At 40.9% G+C, this 14452-nt stretch overlaps 1 protein-coding gene and 1 pseudogene across 3 annotated transcripts in view; one reads left to right on the top strand and one right to left on the bottom strand.

Moving 5' to 3' along the window:
- Nucleotides 1-14452, top strand: part of LOC148036001 (kinesin-like protein KIN-UB) — a 166177-nt gene that overhangs the window by 62574 nt on the left and 89151 nt on the right. For all 3 annotated transcript variants that reach the window (XM_087678006.1, XM_087678004.1, XM_087678005.1), the window contains exons 8-14: nt 3215-3303; nt 3464-3622; nt 3743-3880; nt 6175-6270; nt 6384-6516; nt 7222-7314; nt 7468-7593. In XM_087678006.1, the coding sequence (XP_087534132.1) occupies nt 3215-3303; nt 3464-3622; nt 3743-3880; nt 6175-6270; nt 6384-6516; nt 7222-7314; nt 7468-7593 (834 nt within the window). The remainder of the gene's footprint in view (nt 1-3214; nt 3304-3463; nt 3623-3742; nt 3881-6174; nt 6271-6383; nt 6517-7221; nt 7315-7467; nt 7594-14452) is intronic.
- Nucleotides 8994-12716, bottom strand: LOC148036002 (uncharacterized; annotated as a pseudogene).

Consider the following 14452-nt stretch of genomic DNA (forward strand, 5'->3'; position numbering starts at 1 on the left):
TTTCGAATGTTGTCTTAGGTACCTCCTCAAATCTAATGCAAATCTGATGATACTTTTCAAATCAATATGGTTGAATAGGGTTGCTCCTTGCAATCTCTATCCATAATATTATCCATAATGTTATCAATTGGAGGGATCAAAAATTGATTTTTTATAGTGATTTATTCAAAGCACAATAGTCAATGCACATACACCATGAACCATCCTTTTTCTGCACCAAGAGCATTGGAGAATAAAAGTAAGATAAGAGGTTGAATCAATCCTTTTTTCTATAGCTCATTCACTTGATTTATTATCTTCTGTATTGGGTTGTACTTACCCTATTGTGGGGCTTATTAGGAGGGCTATTTTTAGGGAGAAGATTTGTGCTATGATCTTTCGGTCGTTCAGGCGGCGACTATCCTGAAAGTGATTGAGAGAAGCAATCAACATACATTTTTAGAAATGAAATGTTATCCTTCTTTAACTTAGATATGTTTCCAACATTTTCAGTATCAATCTTATGCTTAGTGAAATCCAAGTATGCTAAAAGATGACTTTTTCATTACTTTAGAAATGACAGCCTCCGATACAACAAGAAGAGATTTTCCTTTCAACAATGAGCCTTGTCCTTATATTGAATAGTGATCACTTTAATATATGAATCAATCATTGTATGCATATGATGGCACCAAGGCATATCAAGCAAGACATTACAACTCTCAACAGTGCAATGAAAATCCTTGCTATTCACATATCCTTGAATGTACAAGTGAAGCTTCCGAATGAGGGCTGTGATAGGCTTTGCATGGCCCTTGCATGCCATACTAGCTTTTTTTGTGGGTCCTATCTTATCCTCTCTAATGCCTAAACAGGTTGCCATGCCCATGGAGATAAACTTGGCTTTTGTCCCATTATTAGAGAAGATTAGTACATTTTGATCTTTGATTTCGTTCCATGCTGTGTAGAACTCAATAGCATGATCATTGAGCTGATCACTAACAAGACATTACAACTCTCAAGCAATGCAATGAAAAACTCCGCTATCCACATATCCTTGAATGTACAAGCGAAGCTTTTCAATGAGTAATGTGATAGGCTTTACATGGCCCTTGTATGCCATATCAGATTTTCCCATGGATCCTATCTCATTCTCTCTAATGCTTAGATAGGCTACCATGTATGTCTGAAGATAAAGTTGGCTCTTGTTCCATTATCAAAGAAGATTAGTGCAAATTATTCTTTGATTTCGTCTCATGTTGTGCATAACACAGTAGCAAGATTTGGCACCAATCCAATTGATGTTTTGGGTTCCTTTCCCTTAGGATCTCCTTGATTTTCTGATTTTCTAGCTTGTTGACTATTGGGACGATCCTTTGCCATATACCATCTTGTTCACAAACAAAGCATTTATTTGTAGCTCTTAATTCCCTATGTTTTGTGATTGATTTTCAGCCCTTTCGTTGCTCTTTTGACTTCTTTTCAACCAGATTTTCAGATTTGCCCTTTTTCTCAACCTTTGATAACTTCTTATTTGACTTTTTTCCATTGTCTTGGAAGCTCGAATCTTTCCTACGCAGCAATGTATCAACTATAGTAACAATTTTATGAATTGAGACATACTGGACAGGGTGGATTTAATAAAAAAATCATTGATTTTTTTGGAAGGTTGCATACATACTTGTTAACTTGCTCATGAGGAGGAATGGAACGACAAGAAGTCAGTGGCAATAGGGCATTCCAAAACTTCTTATTATACTTTCTAATTTCTTGCATTGTGTTGCATCAAGTTTTTTTGAAGTTGTCATGATGTCCACCTCAATGTACTAGCCAACCAATTCAATGTAAACATAAAACATTTGCTTGAGTTGTACAATGCTCTACCTTGCATAAAGAGTGTGGACCACCACTACAATGCATTCCCCTTCAAGAAAGTGGCTACTTTTTGAATCCTTGAGGATTTGGTAAAGTTTCCTCCCCAATAGGCTGCATCAAATTGTTGAATAAATGTCAAAAGCATTTGCATGACCAGCACTCATTCTTTGAGCTCCATGAGCACCTGGGGAAGCAGATGTATGACCAAACATGCCACTTTGTGTCCCATGCATCATGCCAATGCTGCCATACATGGGGTTATGCATATTACCAGCTATACTTGGATACATTTGGCCTTGCACACCATGCATTGGTTGCTGCATACCATAAGGAGTTGTCTTATACATTCTTGTATATAGTCCTTGACCCACCATAGCATGGAAAATAGTGCCACCACCAAAGTATCGTGGCTACCCAATCATTGCATGTATGGCCAACTGTCCAAATCCCATTGGACTGGCACTATCAAGATGGCCTTGCATTTGGGTATTTAATGCCATTGGTACCATTTGCTTTTGCTCATCCCCAACTTTGGGTGCATCTTTAGGTTGTGGTGGTTGACTTTTGGAAGCTTCTTGCTGCCCAAAGGCCTTTGAGGATGACATCTTTTTCTTGCCCTTGCTGTCCTTTTTGGGAGGATTAAAAAATCTCTGAAATTGTGGATCTCTGGTCGATTGAACAATGATGTCAGTTGCTGCCTTGAACAAAGCCTTGAATTGGTGTCATATTCTTCACCTCCTTCTTGGTCATTAGCATCTTGTGGCCTTGAATTGGTGTCATATTCTTCACCTCCTTCTTGGTCATTAGCATCTTGTGGCCTTGAAGGATCCATTTCTTGGTCAACAGCCACATTTTCTCCTTGTTGTGCATGCTTAAACTTGTTCCAAGATTAGGCATTGCATTTTCCCCTTAATTACGTGCATTTATAGAATGAGATGCATCATCCCTACTTGATCCCATCTCACTGTAAGATGACATACTTGTTGCAAATGCTCAGCTGGACACAATTTAACTTTGGTCAAAACTATGTTGGGTAAGGGGACCAGCTTTGAAAATCACATTGATGTTGCTGAGCCACAGGTAATATATGATATCATTGAAATGACATCAATAAAATGCACTTTTATTAATGTCTTCTGAATGTGTTGATATGATTGAGATGGCATTAATTTGATTGATTTACAAAAGAATAAGTTTACATAACTTATTTTGCTCCATCCCTGTTTTTCTGTCACAGGTACTTTGGAAAGAATGTGCAGAAAGTGATATCTCCTTTTCAGCTTTTTGTCCTAGGTGCTTTGAAATTTTTTTTTTCATCTAGTAATAATTTTATTTTATTGCTTCTTAATCACTATAACAGGGACAGCAAGGACATCATTAGTAATAACTATCGGGCCATCACCCAGGCATCGTGCAGAAACGTCAAGTACAATCATGTTTGGGCAGCGGGTATGGCAACATGTGCCAGTCTTTAGTTGCAAAATATGTACTGTTTGAAGTTTGGTCAAGATGTGTGAGTCTTTAGTCAGAAAATCTTTGACAACTAACATGTGTTGGCAGCACCATTTTGATGATTGGTCATCCTAAATGCACAACCTTTTCTGTACAGGCAATGAAAGTTGAAAATATGGTAAAGCTGAAGGAAGAGTATGACTACAAGAGCCTTTGCCGGAGGTTGGAGAAAGAAATCGACAAATTGCTGATTGATAATGAAAGACAAACTAAAGCTTTACTAGGTGCAGAGGATATGGAAAGAAGACTGGAAGAGGTAAGAGCATTTGGTATTTCTATTGACCTGGCTTTGTTGCTTGAACTTGAGTTTTAAAAAAAGAACCCAGCTCCCCATCTTTGAGAGAGTTCTAAAACTGATGCATGGTAATTTGTGTAGATTGTGGCTACTGAAAAGTTAAAGCACGAAAAAGATATTCTTGAAGTTTCAACTAGTCTAAAAAAGGTGCAAACTGAAAATCAAAGGATGGAGGATGAATTGAGGAGCTGTCACGAAGAGCTCTGCATTCAAAAAGAGGTAAGGTCTAGTTGAACAGGAGGGTTTTGAATGCCAGATATTCTACAATAGCATGTACCTCAACTAATAGTAAATGAAAAGCTCTTGTAGTCATAGCCATGCATATGTTGGCTACAGTTGTTGCTAGATAATAATGTGGGAATAGGGTTGAGAAAGATTTTTTGCTGCAGAGATGTACGGTGTTAATTCAGTCAAAATGCTTAGATGATGTCAAAAGTCTTAGATATTTTACTGCAGAGATAGGTGGTGTTGATTTGACAAAATAAACACAAACATCTTTGCAGTATTGTATGTTTTCTCGAGCTTATTGCCACAATACTATAAAAAACTGTAGAATGGGGTACCTAGATGAGCATTAAGCATTGATGCAATGGTAACAGGTGTTTTCTTTCAAAGGAAAATCAACTCTAAATCGGTTATGAGCCACTAGTCACAGGAAGCTCATGTCTGCTCCTGCAGACTGATCCTTCCTCTGCCAGTGACATGCTGTCTTTGCCTCTACCTTACTGTTTATCTTCTCTACTGCTTCCATTTTACCTTCCTTGAGACCTCATATTTTCCTTGTTGTCCTTGTTTCTGTCTGCTTTTGCAACCTGTCCAGTTCCCTTCTCCTTGTTCCATCATCATAGGCTTCTGCCCCTTTGCTTCTCTTGTGCAAAATATTTTTTCTTCTCTTTCCATTCCTTCTTCCTCCTACTTGTCCACCTATGTTCCCCTCTGTGTCATCTTAAGTCACCACTTAACCTTCCTCTCTTTTCCCCAGATATTCTTTTACCTCATATGACACCATGATTTCAGTTGATTTTTCATGGGATTATGTCTCATGTGCTAGCTCACAAGATCGTGCAGTCATTTGCAAGTTAAACACCAAATCTTGGAGGAGTTCAAGCACTTGAAGCTTCTTCACTTATCTGCAACATGTAAGGTGGCCCATCTGGAGGCTTGGCACATAACTTTATTCAAGGGAGCTTGGTCCAAATCCAACTCAAGTAAGTGTAGTACAACCTTTCAAAAATGATACGATTGTTTTATACTTTTGTTGGCAGTTGAAGTCCTTTGGTCACTTTGACTCCATGATGTAATGGAAGCCATTGGTAGATGATTTGATGCCTTAGAAGATTCCCTTTCTTATGCTACCACTATTGTCATTGTTGAGATTTCTTGCGGTGGGTCGTCTACTTTTCTCCACCATTTGTATCCTTTGTGGACACATATTAGAGACTTAAACCACTACCTCTCATCTAGATCCTAGACTTCTATCCCTACTTCTCCATGCTGTCCTCTGCACTTTGAAGACCCCACAAAGGTTCCTAGGCCCACTAAGTATTGGAGTATTGATCCGCCATGAGACAAGCAGTTATCATCTCCATGTATGCAAAATAACAATGCAACTGATTGGCAAGAAGGGAATTGGCAAAATAGCCAAAAGTGTTTGGTGTTGGTGAATATGCATTTGTGGTGCTCAGTGGAATGAATTTTTAGTGACTGAATTAGATTAGCTCCAAAAAAGGTGATGCATCTTCACTGGCTGCTCTACATCTCTTACAACCATTTGCTATTTGGTATCCTTTGCAAGTTTCCTGTACACCTGGTGGTAGATTTAGTCAAATAGCAGAGGTTTTGGGGATAATCATCAATTGAATGTGGTGCAAGTAAACTTATTATTCCTTTTCAGTTAAAACATGTTTCAAAGAACATTTCTGATGTATGCCTCTTATTCAATTTCTGCATCTACAATCAGTGGCATGAATTAATTGGAGGCACTGGCTCCAATGGCCCTTTAGGTTGCTCCAAGTAGCCTATCACGCATCCTAAGCACAAAGCTTCTACGTACCTGCAGAAAAGTTAGCTGACACAAGAGTGCTGTATGTTTCATGTAAGATTGACAAGTTAGTGAAATTTAACAGGTGTTTTGGGCAGAACACTTTTCATCAAAGTTCATGGAAGCTACCAGCTGTTACAAAACAGAACCTTCAACAAAGGCTCTACAGTTTATAATGGCTCAGAGCACTTATGTTACTGAAATAGGACTTCTATATGCCAGCTAATAATCCCTCTTACCAAAACAATTGCTCATAAGTGGGATATATCATGCACTCACTGCTAGAACTTGGAAGGCGTACTTTGAGGCAGTAGACCTGATTTCTTCATTATTTTGTCAGAAATTGCATCAGTGAGATTTTTAATAGTTTTTAGAATCAATATGAGGATGTTTAGCTTCATGCAACAGTTGAATGAATGGTTTCTTCTGAATCTTTCAGAGAGAACATTAATGTAATGAAATTATGGTGCAGAGGTTGAATGAAGAGTCCAAGCAGCGAGAGAGATTACAAGTGGAAAACAATCTTCTTAAAGAAAAATTATACCAATTACAATGTGAGGTTGATGAGGTGTGACATATGCATTCTGTTTCTAGTGCTTAATGTTTCTTTGGCTTGTGTGGTTAGAGGCTTTATTTTATGGCTTTTACTGGAGCCTGAGTTAGTACCTTCTGGTTGATTAGATGAATAAAAGATTTGATCAAATGAGGAGACATGCTAACAAATCAGATAAACCAGTGACCATACAGAAGCTTTGTCATAGTAAAGATGGCCTCAAGGGTCAGAAGTCAACAATTGTGAAGTTGTTTGAACAAGGTAAGGCTAAAAAGTTGTGACTGATAGAAAGAGTTTATGTTCAGGTCTTCATTTAAAATGATTGTTTGGCCTTCTTCAAGAAGTTACCTTTGCTTCAGATATTCTCGATGCAAATTTTGGAGTCTTTGGAGCATGTATTTTCATCTGAAGCATGTACATCAAAACATTTTGTAAAGACTAAAAAGTTATGGCCAACAAAAAGAGCTAATGTTCAGGTTTTCATTTTGATGATTATTTTGGCCTTCCTCAAGAAAGTGCTTTGGCTTCAGACATTCTTGATGCATAATTTGGAGTCTTTGGAGAATGCATTTTCATCCGAAGAATGCACATTTAAAAAACATTTTGTTTTCAATGATTAGAGCTATTATTATTTTATATCAATGCCTTTGAAAGTATGCTAACCGTGCAAGCTCCAAATTGGAGGAGATTTCAAGCTCTTTTTGAGGTACAGGAAAGTGTTAACAGGGATAACATGGGAAGAAATTGGAACTTTCAGTATAAACATTGTATCTTCAGATTAGCTTAAGCAGGGTAACAAAGAGTAAGGGTGTTCGTTGCAAATAAAGTCGATGTGATTTTCTGCTATAGAAGTGATAGGAGTCTTGTCAAACATGTTTTTTTGTATTTTAGGTACTGTACAATCAGATTTAGTTTTGACACTATGATTTCAAGAGAAACTCTTCTGACATGCTTTGCTTCCTGCAGTGGGCTTGGAAAACCTGTTGACACTGCTGGTATCAGCAGATGATGATGTTCGAATCCATGCTTTGAAGGTCATTGCAAACCTTGCAGCTGATGGTATGTATCACGTGCCTTATGTAAGCTTCCGAAGAAGGGTTAGTCTGTAGTATGTTTGTTTGTTTGTTTCCTTTTTTTTTGTTGGGGGGGGGGGGGGAGCAAGATTCTCCCAATGATGTCGTTATGATTTTGTTTTCTTTTCTTAACTGGCAGAAAAGAACCAAGAAAAGATAGTTGAAGCAGGCGGCCTCCAGTTGTTGCTTAACATTTTGGAAAGCCCCATAGATGAGGCTGCACGCCGTGTAGCTTCTGGGGCGATAGCAAATCTTGCGATGAATGGTAAAACCTGTATAGACACTAAGCAAACTGCTTGCTCATTTGGATCACGTCTTTACAATGTCTAGATGCAAGGGCATGCTGAATAAACTTCTTAATGGTGAAAATGGGTTATATACACTCTCCCCCAATTAAAAAAACATCAGTCATTATCATCTTGGGAGGTCCCATAGATGAGGCTGCATGCATTGTAGCTTTTGAGTTGATAGCAAATGCTGCATCAAACTGCTTGATCATTTGAACTGCTTCTCAACAGTAAATGAATTGTATCCTCCTCCCCTTCCTCCTCTTCCTTTGTCAGCTTCGTCTTCATCGTTGTCTTCTACCTTCTCTTTATCCCTTAATTTACCTGTATGATTGAGAAATCAAACAATTGCAATCTTTGGAAGGTGTTAGCTACCCAATGAAGCTCTTAAGTAATGTCTTTAAAAGGCCAATGTGGCCTATGAGACCAAAGCAATACATACAATGATGGTGTGTTTCTCATCTCGAACGAGAAAAGATGAAAAACATGCCTATAAGACTGAAAAAATGAAATAGTGTCCTATAAAAGGGAAACATGTCAATGATCTAAAAGTGAAAGTAGAAAAAGGAAAACTCTCCATCAATGAGATGTTTGTCCTCTAAGGAGGTGTATCTCTGCATGGTTGAGGCGTCTCGGCATCCGTCTCCTGTGGCGCTCAATGATGGCTTTAATTTGTCTGTGGTGTGGATGTCTAGGCCTTTGTCCGGGTGGACGTGGGCGCCTAGACCGGCTAAGTGCCACTACTCTATCCAAAGGGACACCTACAGAAGATGAGGTCCAATGATGATGTACTCTTGTAGGCTGTGTGGCAGTAGTAGTGATATCTGCCATACTCTGTTGTGTATTAATGAAAAAGTCAGTGACTGCTCTCTGTCTATGTGAGCCGAGCTGTGGGAGCCTCCTACTCCGTAGAATTGTTGCTCTGCGGCTTTGGAGCTCCAAGAGGAAGAATCCCAAGCATCTCTGATCCTCAAACTGCATGATCCGTCTCAAGGGTCCAAAACCCTCTCGAAACAGAGAGTGGTATCTACCTCGTATATCATAATATACAGTGCATCGGTAGATGTAGTGTTCCTCTGTCTCTGGCTCTCTGTCGCATAGTGGGCATATGCGTTCCTCTGTCTGTATACCCTCCCATCTGCCTGTCTCAATCCTCAGGTGGTGGGATGAGGTGTGGATTTGACCAATAACTGTGCATAGTCTGAGGCAACTGTGTGTCCATGTAATTGGGTCGGGTGATGAAACCATCCTCAGATACTTGAAGGAAGTGGGTCTGGTAGTGTGCCATCCTCGTGCCATGGGGGGAGGGGGGCCAGATCTAGGTCTTCTTCGTATCTAACTTCAGTATGTCTGCTCTAATCACATGGTTTAGCTCTGATTAGCTTAGGTCAAGTGTAGGGCAATCCAGGCTATAGTCAAAGGGTGGTAGTCTGTCAATCTGCAGCCCATGTAGACTCATCCATGTACTCATCTGAGCATACCAACAATGTCTGTCACCATTTGTTGCTAGTTGTCTAGAAGAGGGCAGGGCTAGCCGTGGGTATCTATCTTGAGGGAGCTCCCATAGTCTATGTATGAAAGTCACTGCCTGGACCAAGGCCTCAGCCACCATGGGTGATGCTCCCAACTCAGCTCTGATAATCTCATGTGGGGTCGAGCTCTTTGCTCGTATCATACGTGAGATCATCATGACCAGTGGTCTTTCCATATGCTCCCACCCGTCATAGTATTCCTTCTCTGGTCCATCCTGGTCTCCCAAAGGCTATCTCCTCGTGTGAAAGAGACTCGGACCCCAAATAGCTGCCCCATATAGGAGTGTGGGTGTAACCAGGGTGTCAAAAAGCCACAATTTGGTGCGCAGCTCATGAAATTGTATGTGAGCACATTGCCTCTCCAATGCACCTAAGGCTGCATATGCTTTTGCCAAACGAGCCTCTGATGTCTCTCTCCAAGAGAACTGTGGTCCCTTCAATGTGACCCCCAAATAGACATATTGCCTAACCATCTCCATTGGCTCTCCATCAAAAGTAAACTGGTGCTCAGCTTTTGTCACCCAAGCAGCTGAAGTGTTAAATACCATAACTTTAGTTTTCTCAAGGTTCACCTTAAGATCTCTATCTCTCCAAAAAGCTGATAATGCATCCAAGTGTCTATTTAGTCCCTCAGGTGAGTCAGATATAAGTACAATATCGTCGGCATAAAGCAGTAATGGTATCAACACTCCAGCTAGGCTGGCTCCGGCTCCACCAGTTCTGTCCACATATTTTGAAATTTCATCTATGTACAACCCAAATAGTGTCGGTGAAAGTGGACAGCCTTGTTTCACCCCAATGGTGCTATTGACTGTATCTGAGATGCCCTCAGGTGTTCTAACTCTGCCCGTCACTGTCTCATACAAGGCATAGATACTCCACTATATCTCTACAGGCACATCAATGTTTTGCATTCTTCTCATGAGTCTAGCACATGGCACTGTGTCAAAGGCCTTGCGAAAGTCCACAAAACAGCAGTAGATCTTTTTCTTGAATGCCTTGCCTTCTTCGATGATTACCCTCAATGTAAAGATATGGTCTAGAGTTGTATATCCCCTCATGAAGCCAGCCTGGCATTTTGATCTCAGGCCATGCATCTCGGCCCATTCACTCAATGCTTGTTCCACGATAGAGCCATATATTTTGGCCAGCATGTGTCCAATCATGGTAGTTCGATAGTTACTAGGTAGCGCGGGGTCTCCACTCTTAAAGAGTGGCACAATAATATGGTCTGACCAACAGGTTGGAAATCCCTCACAAACTGCCTTGTTAAAGATGTGAGCCAGCGTTGGTGCCAAGATATCACAAGCATGCGCGAAGTGTTCAGCTACTAAACCATCATGATCTTGGGCTTTTCCATTTTTCAGTTTCCATATGGCATTCCTCACTTTTTTTTCTGTGAAAAATCTGCAATTTGCTGGTCTTGAGGTTGAGGGGAGTGGCATAGGCTCTTGGCCAGGAACATCATAGAGTGTGCAAGCATATCCATGCCAATCATCCGGTCTAGTAATCTGTAAGGGTGGCCGGTTCTCATGCATCTTTTTCCATGCTCTCTTGCTGTCCTGTCCCAAGAACATGGAATATATTTCTGTTTCTAGTCTGCTCAGGTATTCCCGCTTCTTTTTGCATACCAATCGTTTGAAGAGTGTTCGAGCATGCTTATGTGTACATATGCCAAGTGCCACCTCTCGTTGAAAACGTGCTCGTGTCTCTCTGCACTCATCATCATACCAGCCATTCTGTGGGGCATTACCTCGTGGAGGTTTATCTGACGGTGTAGTGTGTGGGAAAGCGTAGGCTGCTGAAGTGTGTATTATCTCGGCCAACTGTCCTGTCAACTCATCCAGAGAGGCCTGTGTGTCTAGCTCCCTCAATGCATCTTGCACAGTAGTGCTGTATATGTGTGAGGTCGCTTCCACAAAATTATAGCGTGGTAATTTTGGTACATGTGGCTGTGCTTCGTGTATATGCCCATATTGCATTGTGAAAGCTAGAATAGCATGGTTTGTTGCTAATCCAATTGGTCTGTTTGAGATTTCAAAGCTTTTTATGTCAGGTAGCAAGTTGGGTGATCCAATCAAATAGTCCACTGTGCTTGACCCTTTCTTGTTATTCCAATATGTGAAACCATTAGATCTTGGCCATTGTGGCAGCTCGTTAAGGATGGCCAAACCATGTGCACTTCCCAATGCCAGTAGGTGTATTCCATATTCTGTTATCTCTCTATCTTGGGCTGATCTAACTAATCCCACTTCATCTAATGCAATATCTCTGAACATCTCATCACTAGTGTCAAAGAAAGCAGATTGGTTGCTTCCTGTGCGTGCATTAAAATCTCCTGCTAGTAGAACATCCCCAATTCTCATAAATCTCATTATGTCCTCATATAGTGGTGTATAAGGGGATGCCTCTTTAGGGGCAAACTTAGAGTATGTAGGGGGAAAATAGGATATGGCAATATACATGTCTCGAGTTCTACTTGTACGTAACCTAATCCACATGTATCTTGCCTCTACATCTCTATATACCACTTGGACTGTATCTCGGAGCTCTTCTCTAAATAGAATTGCCACACCTCCTGATCCCCTCGTCCCTCTAGGCCGCCTAGGCTGAGGGCGATATACACTTTCCCATCTATATCCATATATATCAGGTAGACGGCTGTCTTTACATTGATGTGTCTCAATATACATAGCAATGTCTATCCCTTTGAAAGTATCCTCAAAATAACCTGCATCTGTCTTAAGGGAGCCATTGCAATTCCATAGTGTGAACTTCAGGGTCTCATAGGCTGCGCACCGTCATGCTGTCCTTTTCTCTGTGATGATGACTTTTCCATCTTTGTAGACAGCCCATTTACCTGCTTTCCGTGCCTCTAGAACACATGGCATATTTTCCCTCCTATGGGCTATCTGGGTTGGGGTGAGGTCTTCATCTAGGTAGATCTTTTCTCCTTTGAGAGCGATCCTCTTGGAGAGCAAGGCTCTCTTCTTTTCCAAGTCTCCAAACTTCAAGATGAGGACTTTTGTTTTTGTGTCAGCTTTCCTGACTCGCCAAGCCCCAATGATGGGTACATTTGTAGCCCCAATTTTGGTGGCAAGAGCTGTAGCATCTTCAATTGGGGAGCTTTTCTCATCTAGTCCAACCACTCTTACGTGGAGTGGGCATGCCCATCTTTTTGCCTCTTCTTCCAAGGTGGCATTCATAACTTCCACTTTGTTGCCATGCATTTCTTTGTTCTTTTTTGCCACATCTATCCATTCTGCATTTTCTTTGATAGTATTCTCAACATTCTCCATTTTCTTTTGGGTGCCTTCCACCACACTTGTATAGGTGTTCATATCCTTTTTTAAAACATCCATTTCTTTTTGTAGTTCCGGTGTGATTTGTGGTTCGTTTTGTGCGTCTAGTTTCTTTTTGCATTCCTCTAGTTCCTCTTGTAGATTAGAGATCATTGAGTCTTTCTCTGCCATGTGTGCATCCAATGTTTGTTGCATCTCCTTTTTTAGTTCTTCCATCATTTCAGCTTGAACCCACTCTTGTATATCATTTTCCATTTCCTTCCTCATGATACGCATTTCAACACGGAGTATGGTTAACATCTCCTCATATAGTGTTTCATTAATTTGCGGGATGCCTTCTCATATCTACTTGACCTTGGAGAGACATTCCAATCTCGGGTTTTACGCCCATAGGTTTTGTATCTCGTGTTCGAGAGAGAGAGAGAGAGAGAGAGAGAGAGAGAGAGAGAGAGTGTGTGTGTGTGTGTGCTGACCTAATGGTCTGATGTAATAGAATGTAAGAGATATAGAGAGAATGTTGACCTGATGGTCTGATGTAAATATTTACTACTTAATTCAATTATCTTCACGAGAGAGAGAGAGAGAGAGAGAGAGAGAGAGAGAGAGAGAGTGTGTGTGTGTGTGTGTGTGCTGACCTAATGGTCTGATGTAATAGAATGTAAGAGATACAGAGAGAATGTTGACCTGATGGTCTGATGTAAATATTTACTACTTAATTCAATTATCTTCACGAGAGAGAGAGAGAGAGAGAGAGAGAGAGAGAGAGAGAGAGAGAGAGAGAGAGAGAGAGAGAGAACAATGGATGTTGATATTTCTGAAGATGAAGTGGAAGAGGTGTTGTCTCACTTGCCTAGAAGGAAAAGTCCAAGATGGGATGAGCTTCCTAATGAGGTGTTTTCAGCCCATGTGCGACAGCTTAAGGACCCATTAACACGCTTGTGTTAGCAGGTGTGGAACTCTGGTATGATGCCTATGGATTGAAGATTGTTGTCATCAGATTGTTGCCTAAGGTTCCCTCTCTGATCTCTTTGAAACAATGGAGACCCAGTTTTGTTATGGGATTGTTATATAAAATCTTCTCCAAAATTATTGCCAACAGATTGCAAAAAGTTTTTCCACTCCTCATTCATCCATGTCAATACGGTTTTATTAAAGGTCGAAGTATTATGCACAACATTTTGAATGTTCAACTCAGAATTGCCTATGCCAAAGCTTCTAGCCAGCAGGCTGTTATGCTTCAGCTGGATATTGAGAAGGCTTTTGATCATGTCAACTGGTCTTTCTTGCGGCAATTAATGTCTACAATGGGTTTTGGGCCCCGTATGATTTCTCTAGTTGATACTATCAGTCAGGGTGCTGTGGTCCATATTGCTCTTAATGGAGGGATTACTGAGGAAATTGCCTTATCCCAGTCCTTTTGGCAAGGCTGTCCTCTTAGCCCTTTGCTGTTGTTTGCTTTGGTTGCTCACCCCATGCTCTCATTATTGGATAAGTTGGCAGCTCAAGGTGAGATAGTTGGCTTAACTCTTCCTGGCGGTGACCAGCTTGTGGGTCAATCTTTGGCGGATGGTTCTTTTATGTTCCTTAAGGCGGATGGTATTAATGTTAACCGGGCAAGGGTGGCCTGGAATCTTTTTGCCTTGGCATCGGGTCTTCACATTAATACTCGGAAATCCACCCTTCTCTCCTGTATAGAGAATGATCTGCAGGCCTTGGGCTGAAATGGAATTACGATCACAAGGGGCAATATAACCAGACACTTGGGATACCCTATTGGTGTGGAGGTTGCTCCCCGAGCCTTGTTGGATTGGATGGCCTCCCGAATTCATGTCAGGTTCATGTACTAGAAATCCCAGAGTTGGCCACTACATGTTAGACTAAAAGTGGCTCAATGTATAATGATGAGTATGATCTCATTCTTTCTGCCACTACTTCCTTGGACAAAGAAGTCCATTTTGGATTTGGTTCAACCTATCAGATTTATGCTCTGGAAAAAGAAAGGC

Source organism: Lygodium microphyllum, chromosome 5 (assembly GCF_053477565.2).
Source record: "Lygodium microphyllum isolate KBCC chromosome 5, Lygodium_microphyllum_v1.1.10, whole genome shotgun sequence".
Lineage (NCBI taxonomy): Eukaryota > Viridiplantae > Streptophyta > Polypodiopsida > Schizaeales > Lygodiaceae > Lygodium > Lygodium microphyllum.